Here is a 15,426-nt window from a genome sequence, read left to right as displayed (position 1 = left end):
TCTATTGTCAAAATGTATCCCAATCCCAGCTGCAGTGATTCCAACCACTCCTTTATTCACAATTACCCTTCTAGTCAATGTCACTATGGACATTTGCAAAGACTTTCTTACCTGTCACTCTGTCATTCTAGTACCTACTCTCCTGGCCTCTGTCTATTTGTCACCAAGAATTCAGAGTGTCTAGGTTCATAACTTCCACCACCTCCTTGAAGTTGTACAGTAGTTTCCAACACACTTACAGAAATACCCAGATTGCTATGATATTCTGCCTGACCCTGCATGAGTGACGCCTTTCTCTATCTCACAAGCCTTATCTCTACCACTCTCCCCTCTGCTTACTTTGTCCATGTGCACTAGAATTCCCTTTAGTCCCTCAAACATGCCAAACTCTATTTTAAACAGTTTAATGCATGATCCTTCAGCTTATTACCTTTACTTTCAGATATTTTCCTCTCTGGATCCTTCTCAACATCCAGGCCTTGGCTCAATATCACCTTCTCAGATATTTTTTCTTTAAAAACATTATCTAAAACAGATTCACTTTCACATCTAAAATTAGCCTGTTATTTTCTTGCTTGCTTGCTTGCTTGCTTGCTTGCTTTCTTGCTTTCTTTCTTTTCCTCAGAGCACTTACAACTATTTAAAATATGATTATTTATTAGTATATCAACTTTCTATTATTCTCCCACAGGAATGTAAGTCCCATAAGTACATGAAAGATCTCTGTTTTTCACCAATATAACCCAAGTACCTAATTTGATATGCAACACATAATAAATACTGTGACTAAATTTATACATAAAAATATAGAATGAACAAGATGTAGTCTTATAAGGTATGAAAGCAGAGCAAGGAACAAGGAAGAGTGAAGGGTGATGCCTGCTTCCTGCCCTGAGCAAGAGCTCTTCTCACACCTTGAGAAATCCTTAGCTTCACCTTGAACTTGACAACTGTGCACCACTTACCAGGGCTTCTGAATTCGATGTTTAACAAAAGCAGATATATTGTTTAAATGTTTTGATCCATAATCTCTCTTTTTTCAAATTCATCTTAAATCTTTCTTCTATGGAAACGCAAAATTAATTTACTATACTTTACTATCTCCTCTATTATACTACTCAAATGTTTTAAGTCTTCTTATTCCCCGTCACCAGTTTCCCCCACAATCTAACATACTCCAATTTTCTTTACTGACACCATATCTTTCTAAATCTCTTTTCAATTAATTTTTCTTTAAAGGTGATGCAGTCTATTTGTTATCCAAATTTTGAAGATTGCAATTATTTTAACTTCTGTTCTCAGAATTGACATAAATTATTCTCCAAATTATCTTAATTATACTTTCACTATGCCTCTCACGTTTGTCCTGTAAAACAGTGCTAGAGATTGAATATCAGCTCACTCTATTCTCATTGACAGACTCAATGAGACCATTACATTTCCTGGCTAGGTTCCTCTTGCCAAGCATTCTATTTCTTGAGTATTCATTGTTGAATGTTGGACAATGGCTGTGGCCACTGTAGTTACTAGATGCATACTATTGATTTTGGATACACAGGAGGCTGTATGATAAATCTTAATACTCTGAATACATACGGATTTTTTTCTCAACTTACTTGCTGAAAGCAGTAAAACCTTAATTTGAGAATGCAAAAGTGATTTTATGTTTGTGGAAGTAGAGATTGAGAAGAAGAGGGAGAATAAAGTTTCCAAATCTCTTCCTATTATGAGATACTAACATGACACCTTTGTTAAACACTTGAGGACAGGGGGAAAAATGTTTTAAAGATGTGTAATCTGGGGAGTGACAGACAAAAGAAGCAATGCATCCTGGATTTCTTTTTTTGGAAACGGACAACCAACAGAGATGGTTCACCCTTGATGTGTTGTACTTTTGGCCAAGTGGATAGACTAAAGAATAACCCCACAGAAGTAAGAGAATTTAGTGTTACTTGATAAAAAAAAAAAAAAAAAGTGGCTTTGTTGGCACTATTCTCTGCGAACAGCAGGATTACTGAAAATAACAGGCTCCAGCATGATTCTTTCTTAGAGGAGCCAAAAATAGTTCTTTTGTCATCTATCTTAATGGAGCTAAACAGTCAGTTCCATAGAAATTAAAAGCAAGGCTAAAGCTTGTGTGGATTTTCTTAGCAGGTATGCAGCCGAGAATAAATATGGAGTATGCTTACTGCTGATTGTATGTTGCACACAAAATGGGGTTCAGGAGGATTTAGAATAATTATCTTCTTAGCAAAAAAAAAAAAAAAGAAAGAAAGAAAGAAAAGAAAAAATTGAAATAAAAGAAGAAAGAAAACACAGGCTCTCCCCACTCTCTTCTGTCCTAAACATGCTGAAGATCACATTTTCTCCTCCTGTTATGGATTGCTTCCCCCTTGCCAACATGTTAGAGGTAGAAGTAGGAACAACTTAAAACAATTTCTCCCAGCAAAAGATCAATAGAATTAGTGAGTTCTAAATGTTAATGAATTCCGTCCTTGGCAATGGGAAAGGCATTCTAATTCTTCAATTTTTTTTATCCTTGACTCAAATGCACCAAAAGATGGAAAATCTAGGTAACATGTAATTTATCTTCTATTTAGACTCAAAAAATGGAAGTAAAATATAAAAAGAAAAATTAGTTTGTGATGAAGAAAAATCAATTGCTTCAATGGCTTTAAGGGCCCAGCTTTTGGTTTTTTGTTTTTTAATTTTTTTTTTTTTTCCGGAGCAAACTACTGTTATCTCAGAGACTAAGAATGGATAGACAATGAAACCAGACAGAAGGAAGACTGTAAGATTTTTATTTGACTATATTTTAAAATATTCACACCTTGCCAGATATTTCAAAATATTCTTTCAGAAGCATAATGATTAAGAACTAAGGAGCCAAGAACTTATATATGTTTTTTGTTTGTACTCTTTCAGAAACCCACTGAAAGTAGGAAACTTCACTGTCTAATAAGCACACCCTATAAATATGCCCCCCATGTTTCATTTGCTATAAGAAAGAAAAGAAACTTGGGTTTTTCATTGTTTTACACAGGAAAGAAACACATCATACCAGCTTTTATTTTATTGCCATGACTAGTCACATTAATATTATTAAATAAAATATTTATATTACCCTTGGCTATTCTCATAAGGGTGGGGCTTCCCCACATTATCATCACCAATCTCAAAAAAGCAAGATCCCGGAGATGGAGAGATGTGAGAGGGAGATTGAGGTGGGTGGGTGGGTGGGGGAAAGGTGTACTGTTTTAAAGAACTTGCTTCAGAAGTTAAGTGGTATCATTTCAACTTTATTCTTATCACCCCAAAGACCTTGTCATATTCAAGGGGAAGGGAGTTAGAAGTTATCTGGGAGAGATATTCAAAGAGCTTACAGGCATTTTTTAAGTCATCATGGCAGAGATGAAGAGTTGACTGAAAACGAGGGAGAACATTGGAAAATGGAACAGAATCTAAACACACACAAAATGTCACCTGGGCACATCACTGTTTTCCTTATCTCCAGATTGAAGCTCTTAAATGACGGAATGCTGACCTTTTAAGACTTGGTAGCAACCTACATTTTTCCATACATTTTTTCAATCTTTATAATTCTGATATATCTAATCAAAATAACTAGCCCAGGCAGTGGTGGCGGAGGGGTGGAGGAGCCATGAGCATTCAGATGGCAGCAGAGACTCCAAGCAGGATTTAACCGTAGCACACATCTCAACCCTGAGAGGGACATCATCAGTGATTCCCATGATCAGCCAGAAATGAGGCCAGAGAGAACAGGAACCACTCATGTATTATTTTAAATTTACCAAAAAAAAAAAAAAAAGAATTCCAAACTTGGAACTCCTACAAAAAATCCAAGATTTTTTTTCAAAAATGGAATTTCAGAACCATTTACTATTAAATGCTCTGCCACATTTGGAGAAAATACGCCATAAACTTAATCTTTATTAGGAAGAAACTCTTGTAATTGCTTATCTATCTTCAACTGACCCACCTTTCCTTGTCTCTGTTGGTATATCTGATGCAGGCAAATTACATCCCATTCATGTTAATTTCAATTTCTTGTCTGAATATTTAGCAACTTATACCATATAAATATAAATACAATTCCCTCCACTGAATATTGCCTATCAATTTGTTTTATTTTTTAACATATCATTTTGAGTAGTAGGTTAGAATTTTATCAAATTGATCACAAATTTTGCTTTTAACAATTAACACTCATTTTGGACCTTTGATATTTATACAAACCAGTACAGAAATAAAATAAAAATCATACTAGGAATGATACAAAGAAAATTATTATTAGACATCTCTGTTGCAAATTACATTAATATTCATTTATCCTGGAAAGTGAGTTTAGTAGGTATTTTAGGTGACATGTTTTTGTGACTCAAAGTTTAATAAATACATATAACTGTTACAGTGTTGCGAAGGAAAATGAAAGTGTCAAAATAGAAAAATGAAGGTGTTTAAGATATATTTTTATATTATTTTTAATATATTAATATAATATTAGTTTTGAAATATATATTAATATATCTATAGTAATATTAACATATTAATATTATATATTTTTAATATATATATATATTTCAAACATAATGATGACTTTGACTTTCAAACTGCAGTTCACATTCTGGTACAACTCACTTATTTTTCCCAGATCTCATCATCAAGCATACTTAACAATTTATTTTTACAGTAGAAGTCTTTGGCAGGAAAGAAGAAATGCAGATGTGCTCTCATGGCTTTGTTTCTAAGGAATGGGAATTTTCCCCAGCCTGCTCTTTTATCTATTTTGAAAATATCAACAGGAATATAAATGGATGTATAGGAAAGGAGATACCAATTAATGTTGGTCATGGTTTACTGGGTGACAGTTTTGTAGTAACTATATTGTCCGAATAAGCAAACAAAGCAACAGAATTAAATTGATTTCAATGTCACCATGTACACATATTCCTTCACTCTAGGAATATTTGATTGCCACTTGTTGGCAAACCCAGGCCCAGGCTTCAAGGAGCTTATAGCCTGATAATGGAGACAAGAAACTAATCATCACAATGCTAGATGAGAAATAAAGAATAGATGCTTCGAAGGGTGGGAAAAGATTTCATACACAGCCTATTGTCTAAGATTAAAATGTAGAGGAACAGCCTGGAAAAGTACCATCTGCTCAAGAAGCTGCCAGAAGTTCCTCTAGAGGACAGGACACAGTATAGGGTAGGGCCAGAGGTCTCCTGGAAGTGGCTTACCTGTTGCAGTGCAAGGACTGCCGGTCATGCCAAGGAATAAGTGTGTGGCCACAGAGTCCCTGTCCTGCTTAGATCATTGTTCATTCTGTTCTTCATCTCATTGAATGATAGGGCTTTTAACAACCAAACACTGTGTTTCTTTGCTATTTGTGTGTTTACTTGTGAAATAGCTATGAGTGCCTACTGTGTCTACTGAGAAATACAGGTGCCATCTCCTGTTAGTGTGCACACTGCACAGATCCCTAAGGATGGAACAGTGTGAGGCCCTTCCTACCACACTGCCACCTAGTATTAAGTTTTGAAAAGTCCATTCTCAGCACATTTCCACTTTCTTCTTCATCAGGATTCTCTATCTAATGTGTTTTCTGTTGTCATTTTATTTTGTTGCTTCATTTTTTTTCCGTTGTTCCTTTTTTCCAGATCACAAGCTGAGTGACAGGATTTGCAAGCTCTTTTGATTATAACTAGCATGGTTGAGTCCGTGAGAGTGGGTGGGTGAACACCACTGTTTAACCTGATTGTGATTTTTTTTTTCTGAAAAATCATGTAGCATTATGATGAATGCCAGGTCACTTTATCTACTACCTGATTTTAATTGGCATCTGTGCAGTTTCTATGTAAATTGTACATTGATGTTTTCTTTTTTTTACCTATATAACAAAAAGTAAAAGGACTCAGGGTTTTGATATCATTGCGTATTCTAGGAATGAAATACTAAATGGCTCCAGAAAAAAATGTGACTTTTATACAGGAAAGCCTGACACATTATAAACCTCTCTATCACTCTAATCAGTCTTCTGACATGAAAATAATAGAGCTGTGCAGGCCACGTCTCTTCCCATCTCCAGCATGATGCTTGAGGTAAAAATATAACGTAGAAGGTTAGTCAGTGGAAAGTAAAGATGTGCCTTCTGGAAAGATGTTTGTTTTAGGATTTGTATTTGCTTTGCAAGGCTAAGCAGCACCCTTTGGTTAATCTTGAGGATGTTTTGGCACCTGTCACCTGAAGCGTGTGTCTAACCCACATTCTGACTCAACTGATTGAAAAAGATAAACCTGCTCACAAAAATATTCATTTCATGGGTGAGGAGCTCTCTGGATTACCATTTTATTCTACTTTCTAAGGCTTGGACCATATCACACAATCAAAAAGCTTCATTTCAGTCACATTCTTGTGTTCTTTTCCTTATTTCTCTCCCTCTCTGGTTTCCAGAGACCTTGGTCTTTCCCTTTTTAAAACTAGAGTCACTGAGAAAATGGATGGTGACTTCTTATGTGATACTAATACTGACTTTCTCTTCTGGATAAAAGCAGCAAGCGATGTTCTTGGGTGATCCTCAAAAAATGCCCAAAGTCCACCAAGGTTTCATACATTTCAGGATAGAAAAGTGTTGCGATCCTATATTGGGTGGCTACTCATTGCTGTTATAAGCTGCACCTGCCACTAGCACCCTCTCCTCACCTCCAAGGGCTTCAAATCTCACTTTATGGAGAAAACCATTGAGATCCAAGAGTAAAGATTTAGGTCAATACTGGAACACTCAAATGCATGTGTGTGTGTGTGTGTGTGTGTGTGAGAGAGAGAGAGAGAGAGAGAGAGAGAGAGAGAGAGAGAGAGAGAAATTATATAGAAATAGGTAAAAGGGAATTGATTATAGCAACACTTCATCACCAAAGGCAAGGGTATGCTGTAAGAGATAAAGGTACTGGGTATGAGGAATGCACCAGGGTGACTCAGTGGATCAGGAAGTGCCCTTCTGTGCTGCCTTCTCTCAGTGGAGCACGCTGCCAGCTCTTCCCTCTGTACTTAGCTTCAAGTTCCTTTGCTCCCTAGACCTTCAGCTCCTACTAGTTCCCACTGTCAGGGTCTATTCTCCCAGCTTCCCCAGTCTAGGCTTCTCTTTCCATAATAATCAACTTGACTTGAGAGACCAATGTCCTCACTCAGAAGTAAAATGTAGAGCTTTAAGTTTGATCTTTGTGACTTGCAAAGGTTAGCCACTTTCCAGGCAGCCAAGACTGCCAGGTGCAAATGACAGCACTGCTCTCATTAGCCTTTTTTCGCTAATTCCTATTATGTAAAAATTTGAACATGAAATCAGAGATGAAGTATCTCTCCCTAATACAAAGTAAACAAGGGAAGTAAAAGAGAAAGTTCCAACCACTGAATAGAGAAATAAAGAGCCTCCTACATTATTTCATAAAGACAGAGATGTTTTCCAGCATGTTAAATGGATTCTACTTCTGAAATTTGGAAAGGGTCAGGGTAGTACCCCACACACACACTCAAGGTCATTTCATAGGTGTCTAGATTGACAAGGTGTATAATTTTTATATTACTTCTAAATAATATTAAAAATAAAAATGAAACACAATCCACCTCTAAATGGCAGCAGATAATTATTTCCACATACTCAGTGAAACAAATGAATAAGTAAACGGTAGAGAATAATGTTAAAGCAATCTCAATATCCTCACCAGCAACACCAGAGCTGTGTGTACCTGCCTATGGCAGTAGAAGAAATAATATTGTAGAAGTCTCCCACTTTCTGCAACTGATTGATTCACAACCAATAATTAAAAGATTAGAACATTCCATCTCTTGTCACTGTGGGGTGGAATGACTTGCTTGCCCCACCCCAAAGTCCTAGCTTCCTGTAACACTGAGTCATCCCTAAAACTCAGGATTCAAAATCTGCCATATGAATTTCAAGGTATTAAAAGTCTTACTTGTGAGCTCATTACAAGGACATGTTTTAAATTTAAACTAAAATGTTGGAGGAGTTTATCAAATCTTTTTGTCCATTCTGCTCAACTGGGACATGGAGGAGCTTGGAGATTAGGACAGGGACCGAGTCTCAGAAATGATCTATGCAAGAGCATTGGAGATTGCAATGGTATTTTTTTTGTCGTACCAAATTTGCTACCAAACAACTACTGAATTAAAAATATAGATCTTTGGGTTTTGCTGTAATGAAAAGATGAATGTTTAAGGAGATGAATATTTTTAACATGACCAAAACATTATGGAATGCATAAACATGTTGAAATATCATGTTGCTCCATTAATGTGTATATTTTTTTGTGTTTTATGTGTGAGTGAAAGGAAATTATATATATATATATATATATATATATATATATATATATAGAGAGAGAGAGAGAGAGAGAGAGAGAGAGAGAGAGAGAAGAGAAAGTGAATATTGGGAGCTATGAAAAATTGCTAAGTGTGAAAGAGGTCTGATCTATTATTCTGGAAGATCTATCATTCCATGGCTGGGCTTTTTTCTTCTTGTCCTCTACAGCATAGACCTACCTTCTTCCCCTAAAAGTACTCATTGACTGTCTCACTAAACTTCCAGACTGGGACATGAATGTCATTGTAATTGTGTCCATTCATAATGGTTCACATTTTCTAGGAATTATCTTTCTTTACCTCTGAATACTTGATTAACTCTCCAATATTTGTGTTTTACTCAAACACAAATTTGCAATTATGAAGCAACTTTATTTCCATTTAGTTTTCTCCCTTTATCCACAGAAATGCCTAAGATTTCAGGTCCAACGGGCTGTTTGGCAGAAAAAGTCATCTTATTTATATCAATTTAGTTAATTTAATTAACTTTTTATGTTTTCCACAAGACATTGCTTTGACAAAATGTAAACAAAATTTTACTTAATACAATCTTTACCGGTTCTATTTAAATTATTAGAAAGACAAGACTACTTTAATAAGAATTTTCAAGAATACAAAAATCCAGGGAATAATATATTACAGTTCTATGATCATGCAACAATATATTCACCTATTCTGCTGATAGGCATACTATTTATTTATTTTTTACCATTACTTTAACACTTTTACATGTTTACTGGCCATTAGAAATTCTCTGTGAATTTTTCTGGTGCTTCAAGATTTTGTAAACTTTTTTGGTCTTTTCTTGATTTATGGAAAAATCTTAAATAATTTGATTACTGATTCATTCTGTATTACATGCATTGTCAATATTTTCCATTTATGATTTGTTTATTTTCTTTATTATGAAACATTTGGCCAAATGTCTAATATATTAAACTGTATTTATTTGTTGATCTTATAGTTTGTGGTTTCACTTTATGGTTGGCTTTAAGTAATTCTTCTCTCCCCTGTGGATATAATGGGATTTTCTAATACACATTTTTTTCTTTTCCAATATTAAAGTTTTGTTTTTTTTACAAACTTTTTTTCAAAAATTTTGTTTTTAGCTTTGCAATAGATGAAATTTATTTTTATATGAGGTGAGGTAGACATCTACTTTTTCTAAGTAGATATTCAATTTTCTAGCATTATTTGAAGAGTAGCAACTCTTTGTTTTTAACCTTTTGGTCTTTTTATTTAAAAGCTTAACTAAAAACTTTTTGTTTTTATCTTTGTTCATGATTTAGCAAAATCCTTGGCTTGAATATGATGTCACTTGAATTAAGTTGATTTGAATTAAATTAATTGGCCCAATTAATATAGAGGGCTTTTTATAAAACTCTTTTTATTTTTTTAAAAATAGGCCACAAGAGGACAGATCCCTAGCCTTCTTTGTGCATAACACAGGGACAAATATTTGTAGTCTTCCTAGAGGATTGAAATTTTGCTAGAATTGGTATCCACCACTGAGTGGCACTGAAATTAAGTTTTTTGTTGTTGCTGTTTTTTTGTTTTGTTTTGTTTTGTTTTGTTGTTGTTTTTGTTTTGTTTTGTTCTGTTTTGTTTTAATGTAGATAAAAGTCATGGAGAAAAACCCCCCTTCATAGCCACAGAGTTTCAAGAATACCACTGGTGCAGTAGCTGGGAAGGCATCACTGGGTCCATCTTGTTCAGCCTTTCTCCACAAATTAGATTGTAGTATAATGTTCCAAAAAAATTTATTAAGAGCAGGAAAAAACATAACTGATTTAATTTCTGTTAGTTCTTGGCAGTCTGAGAATAGAGCCTTCCAAGTTAAACAATAGGGAATTAGAAACATGGAAAAACAATCTAAGAAAACACTACAAAAAATAGAAAAAGAAAGCTAGGAATTCCCAAGATGGAAGTTTTTAAGGCAAAAAGTGAGCCGTTTAATGTGCATATGAAGAGAGCTTACACACAGTGGAGATAACGCTGATACTTAGACATCCTTGAATTGGTTAAGGCTATTTCCAACAGCAGAACAGTGGGATTGAATGTGAGTTTGTAATGAACTTAGCTCCTAGTCTATGGGATCCAGATTGTGCTAGGAAAAAAGAAAGAATTCTTAGTCTTTCTTTCCCCAAACTGTAGCCATTGCAATCATGCTACCTTTTGTCATGAACTTTGTTTACTACTTCATTAAAAGTATAGTGACTAAAAACAAATCCAGAATTGTAGTTGAATATTTCAAAGAAATCTGCATTTTTGAAACTGTATGTGTATATGATATAATGCATGTGTGTATATATATATATTATATATACACATATTATATAGTATGTAATGTATGTATTATATATGTTTTGTATTATATTTTAGTATGCATATATAAAATGTATATAAGAAGATAAAAAGTTTATTGTAATATTTATTCCTTGATAATGGAAGTTGAGTGACTCATATTTGTCTTTGCTTTTGTTGTTATAACTTTAGTATTTTCCAATTTTTTATTGTTAGTACTTTATAGTTATATGTGATGCTGAGGTTCATTTTGATGTATTCCTAAATGTATGTGACATCTTTTTATTCCCATTACTTCCCAAATATCTTTCAATGAATTTCTGTTAATTTTACATGGTAAAAATTGTTTTTTCAAAGGAACTAAGAGAACAAGAAATCCTTATTTGAGCATTCTGAATGTGGCATATGGCCACAAAGGACCCTGCTCCCATCAGAGGGCACTGCCAAGGCAGGCAATCAACATGCTTCGGCACCTCTGCCTCCTCCTGCCATCCTTCCTTCTACCCTGTGATTCTCAGTCTTTGCTACTAGGAATATCTTTAGAGAGACTGTTGTTTATAAAATTACAAAATTCTGAGCTACAGCCTCAGGGCAAGCTGAGGCTGGAGACCATCAGGCTCTACTCTGAGAAACATGACCAAAATTAAGGACTATTTTGATCACAGTTAATGCAATACAATCAGAAAAAAAATATGGAAATCATCCTTAGATGTACACATAGAAAGGAAATTAGATTTCTTTCACTTCTTAAAAAGTATATTAATAGAGTATATATTAAAATTGTATATACTAAAATAATATATATTATTTAGTCTATATTAAAAGTATATTAATCACACATCTTATTAATTCTATTAATATCAGCATGTTATTAATAATAATAATGCTAATATACTCTACATATATACAAGCATACATACATAGATATTTGTATAAATATCAATCATAAGTATATATCTAAGTATGTATGCTTGTATATATGTGTAAGTATATGTATGTTTGTGTAATTTTTACCTGTTTTAATACACAATACAGTGTGTATATATACCATATATGAGATGCCTATGTACCATATCATATATATATATATATATATATATATATATATACACACATATATATATATACATACACCCACACACACAGTCCTACACAAACATGCTTTTACAAGTATTGCTGCCTGGTCACTTAGTTTTAAAAACAACATTAACGTGTGACTACAATCTACACTTAATTCTACAACTCATACACCTTTGTCTTCCTTTGAAGCTCCAGTTTGTTTTAAAAGTTGACACATTCAAATTTTATTATTATTAGCATTTATTTCAGCATTTCTGAAATTTAGATTTGATATAATGAAGTCTTTAGATCTACAGTCTCACAAGTAATTTATTTACAGTTAGTAAAAGACATTGAAGCCAAATTCCTTTCTTAGATATGCTCTTGACAGTTCCTATCGAATCCAGTTATGTGGGTTTATTTAAAGGACAAAGTAGGCAATGTGATAAGTACAGTCTTAACTTACCCATAACTAGATTAAAATAACTGTACCAATAGTCATAATCTAGGAAATAAATAGGAGTGAAAAGAAAACAAAAACAAACAAATGAAAAAAAAAACAAAAACAAACAAATAGGTTTGCGCTTACCCCCGGATGGTGGCCACTACTCTAGGAGGCACACCTGATCAAGCAATGCTCACCTCATCCTGGGTCTGTCTGCTGTTTCTGGCATGTTTGGCAGTCTGGATTGAATCTCCCGAAGGCTTTTCTCAGGTGGGTTCAGTAAGCCACGTTTGCCGTGGATCAATGCTCTATTGACTGCAAAAGTTGAGGTCCTGAATCGGATGAAATTAATCTTATGAAAAGGTCATGAAATGAGTAGAGCCCTGGGCACACAACCAGTGCCCACAAAATCTCACTGCCACTGAATTAGAATCATTAAGCTGGGCTTCAGCTTCCTTCCCTCCCCTCAGCCATGAAGTTGTACCTAGTTGCCTGGTGGGAACATCAATGTTGTGCGTGGGCAAACTGGGAGAATCACCAGCACTTCCTTTGATGTCACTCATGTTGAGTGGACATCACCGTAAGCTTTTGATCTAAAAATAAATGTCATTACTTAATGCATCTTTTCCTGTGGATGAACTCAGAGTCTCTGTACCTTTCCATCATGTTAATTAAGAAGAAGAGGTTTTAAGAGACAAAAAAAAAAAAAAAAAAAAGTGCTTTTTTTTCATTTCTGACTGGGAATGACAGAATACTCACGTGCACTTGGGGAATCCTCTGTTAGGGAGGTTGATTTATTAACCTGTGGACCATGGGCAAGCATGCTTGGTTCTCAAGATAGGTACAAACCTTCCCTCAGTCCCTTTCAGTCTCTCCATGCTTCCAAACCTTGGTGGACCTCTGAAAATTACGACTTCCTTTGCTGGACTGGACCTAGAAACAGTTGAGGAAGGGCCTGCTGAGGGTCAGGTGTGGTGCTTATGTGAGTTTGGGAGTTGAATTTTGTATCCAATCACAGAAAAGAATAAATGATTCAATGAACAAAAGTTACATTTAGGCCAACTAAACTACTTTGTTTGATGCAAAACAAGATTTTGCTCATATTACTCTTGAAATAACAAAACATTTTGTGAACAAAATAGCCAATATATATATTATGTATAATATATATTATACATATAATATATATATATCATATGTATAATATACACACACACACAATTATGCAATGTATTCCTTTCAATTAATTAACTAAAGGTCTATCTCAGATGGAAGTTTGTATAGAAAGTCACTTTATGACCTGTATGTGACTGTGATTGTGTCAACAATTGTAATTTTGCTATGAATTGATAATCCTAGCACCAACCTCCTCTTACTCTGTGGTAACCAAAGGAGCCAAGTGAAATATGAGTACTGATTGTTGCACTGGCTTCTTTTAGTCTTTGGTTTGTTTTTGTTTTTAATTTATCTTCTCAAAATTTCCAGTAAAAAAAATTATTCTTTGGCAGGTATGTAAAAGAAATGCTCATGTGGACAGGAAGGCTGCACACCAGCATAGCTATACAGACACGAGGAGAGGACTTCACATGCAGTCTCCACCCTAGTCAGGGACACCCACTCTTCCCCCAGGAGGCTGCAGGGACACTTCACTCTCCCTGCATTAAGTACCCCGGGATGGTCTATCCATTATTTGTTTTTTATTCTGATCTGTGGCTCACAGTCTCAGCGCAACCAACCTCCTTGATTTGCCTGCCGGGTGCTGCTCCGTGCTTCCCCACTCCAGTGTCTGAGCATGCCAGCAGTCCCATGCTCCTCTTATTTGTTCCTGGCTGACATGAAAATCATCTCCTGTGCCCATTCTGTCTGCCAGTGAGCTTTGGCGCCTTTGAACTCCAACACACAAAATAAGCTGAAGTTTACATGAGCTGAGAATACACTTGGTAAGGAGAACAGGACTCTGTCGGATGCCTAAGTCCATAAGCCTTGTTTGATATTTGGGTTACCGCAGAGGCATTCGGCCCCACTTGCTTTTAACTCCTTCCCTCCAACTCATTCTCAATTTCTGTCCATGAAACCCAATGTGGGGGCTGGGGATGTGGCTCAAGCGGTAGCACGCTCGCCTGGCATGCGTGCGGCCCGGGTTCGATCCTCAGCACCACATACCAACAAAAGATGTTGTGTCCGCTGAGAACTAAAAAATAAATATTAAAAATTCTCTCTCTCTCTCTCTCTCTCTCTCTCTCTCTCTCTCTCTCTCCTCTCTCACTCTATCTTTAAAAAAAAAAAAAAGAAACCCAATGTGGACAGACTTGTGACTTCAAATAAACTCATATCATTCATGTTTATATAGTTCTCTAACTGCTGCTATATCTTACAAATACTTATTCAGAAAGAAAAATGTGGTTTTCCAATAATAAACTTACTAAATGATGGAAGCATTTTTGGTATAGTTTTCTTATATTTTCACAGAAATGTTTTCTTAATTTGTCACACACAAGTTTTAATAATCAAAAGCTTCAAAACATTAATTTGAAGCAGGCTTTTCAGAGAAAAAAAAAACTGAATAAGATCATTTTACCTCATTTAAAACATTATTTCATTTAAGATTGGCACAAATAAACATGTTTTGACTATAATTAGGCTAACCTCCTGCACACTACCCCAACTAGCATTACTTTTATTTCTTCCTCCTTCCAGTTTCTGACTTCTTTGTTTCCTGGGTCATTGTGTTCCCTATAAATGCAAGTTCCCAGACCACTCTAGAGAAGCTGCACAGCACTCTCCAAAGATCCTCATTTTCAGGATAAGGAACAAATTCTTTTTTCCCACTTTGTTCTCATTTGTTTTTTCCAAGTCCAAATCAAAATACCTTTGGAAATAAGGCAAAGAGTAGACTGGGGTCCTGAGCCAGCAACTGTCTCCAGATAGCAGCTGCATGAGTCACGCAGAGCACGTTGATGGCTGTTCCTCTCCAGGGATTACTGAGCTCTGACTCAAGGGTGGAGCTGGGTTGCCAGGCATTTCACAGGGCCCAGCCCGCTGGGTGATGTCAGTTGATCCAATTACAGTCAGGGGATCAGCAGCGTTCAAACAGATGCTGTGTTCCTTCAGTTCCAGTCAGAGATTCCAGTGACACAGCCAAGGAAATCTATGTGGCATAGTAAAGGCCACTGATAAGAAAAACAACTGCAAGTTTAACTTTGGTCTGGCTCCTGGCT

General features: G+C 35.5%; 1 protein-coding gene across 2 annotated transcripts in view; it reads right to left on the bottom strand.

Moving 5' to 3' along the window:
• LOC308651719 (uncharacterized protein) overlaps positions 1-15,157 on the bottom strand; it is a 52,273-nt gene extending 37,116 nt beyond the window's left edge. Inside the window, exons 1-3 of one of the 2 annotated variants that reach the window (XM_081299155.1) lie at positions 15,078-15,157; positions 13,058-13,141; positions 12,406-12,540 (exon numbers count right to left, since the gene is read on the bottom strand). In XM_081299155.1, the coding sequence (XP_081155281.1) occupies positions 12,406-12,540; positions 13,058-13,141; positions 15,078-15,145 (287 nt within the window). In that variant the 5' untranslated portion in view covers positions 15,146-15,157. Of the gene's footprint in view, positions 1-12,405; positions 12,541-12,692; positions 12,851-13,057; positions 13,142-15,077 lie in introns of those variants that run through there. The other variant, XR_014022651.1, reaches the window with a different exon arrangement.
• Positions 15,158-15,426: the final 269 nt, after the last annotated feature.

This window comes from Spermophilus citellus (assembly GCF_964194105.1).
Source record: "Spermophilus citellus genome assembly, chromosome: 6".
Classification (NCBI taxonomy): Eukaryota; Metazoa; Chordata; class Mammalia; order Rodentia; family Sciuridae; genus Spermophilus; species Spermophilus citellus.
Note: the sequence above shows the minus strand (reverse complement) of the source record. Positions and strands in the feature narration are given on the sequence as shown.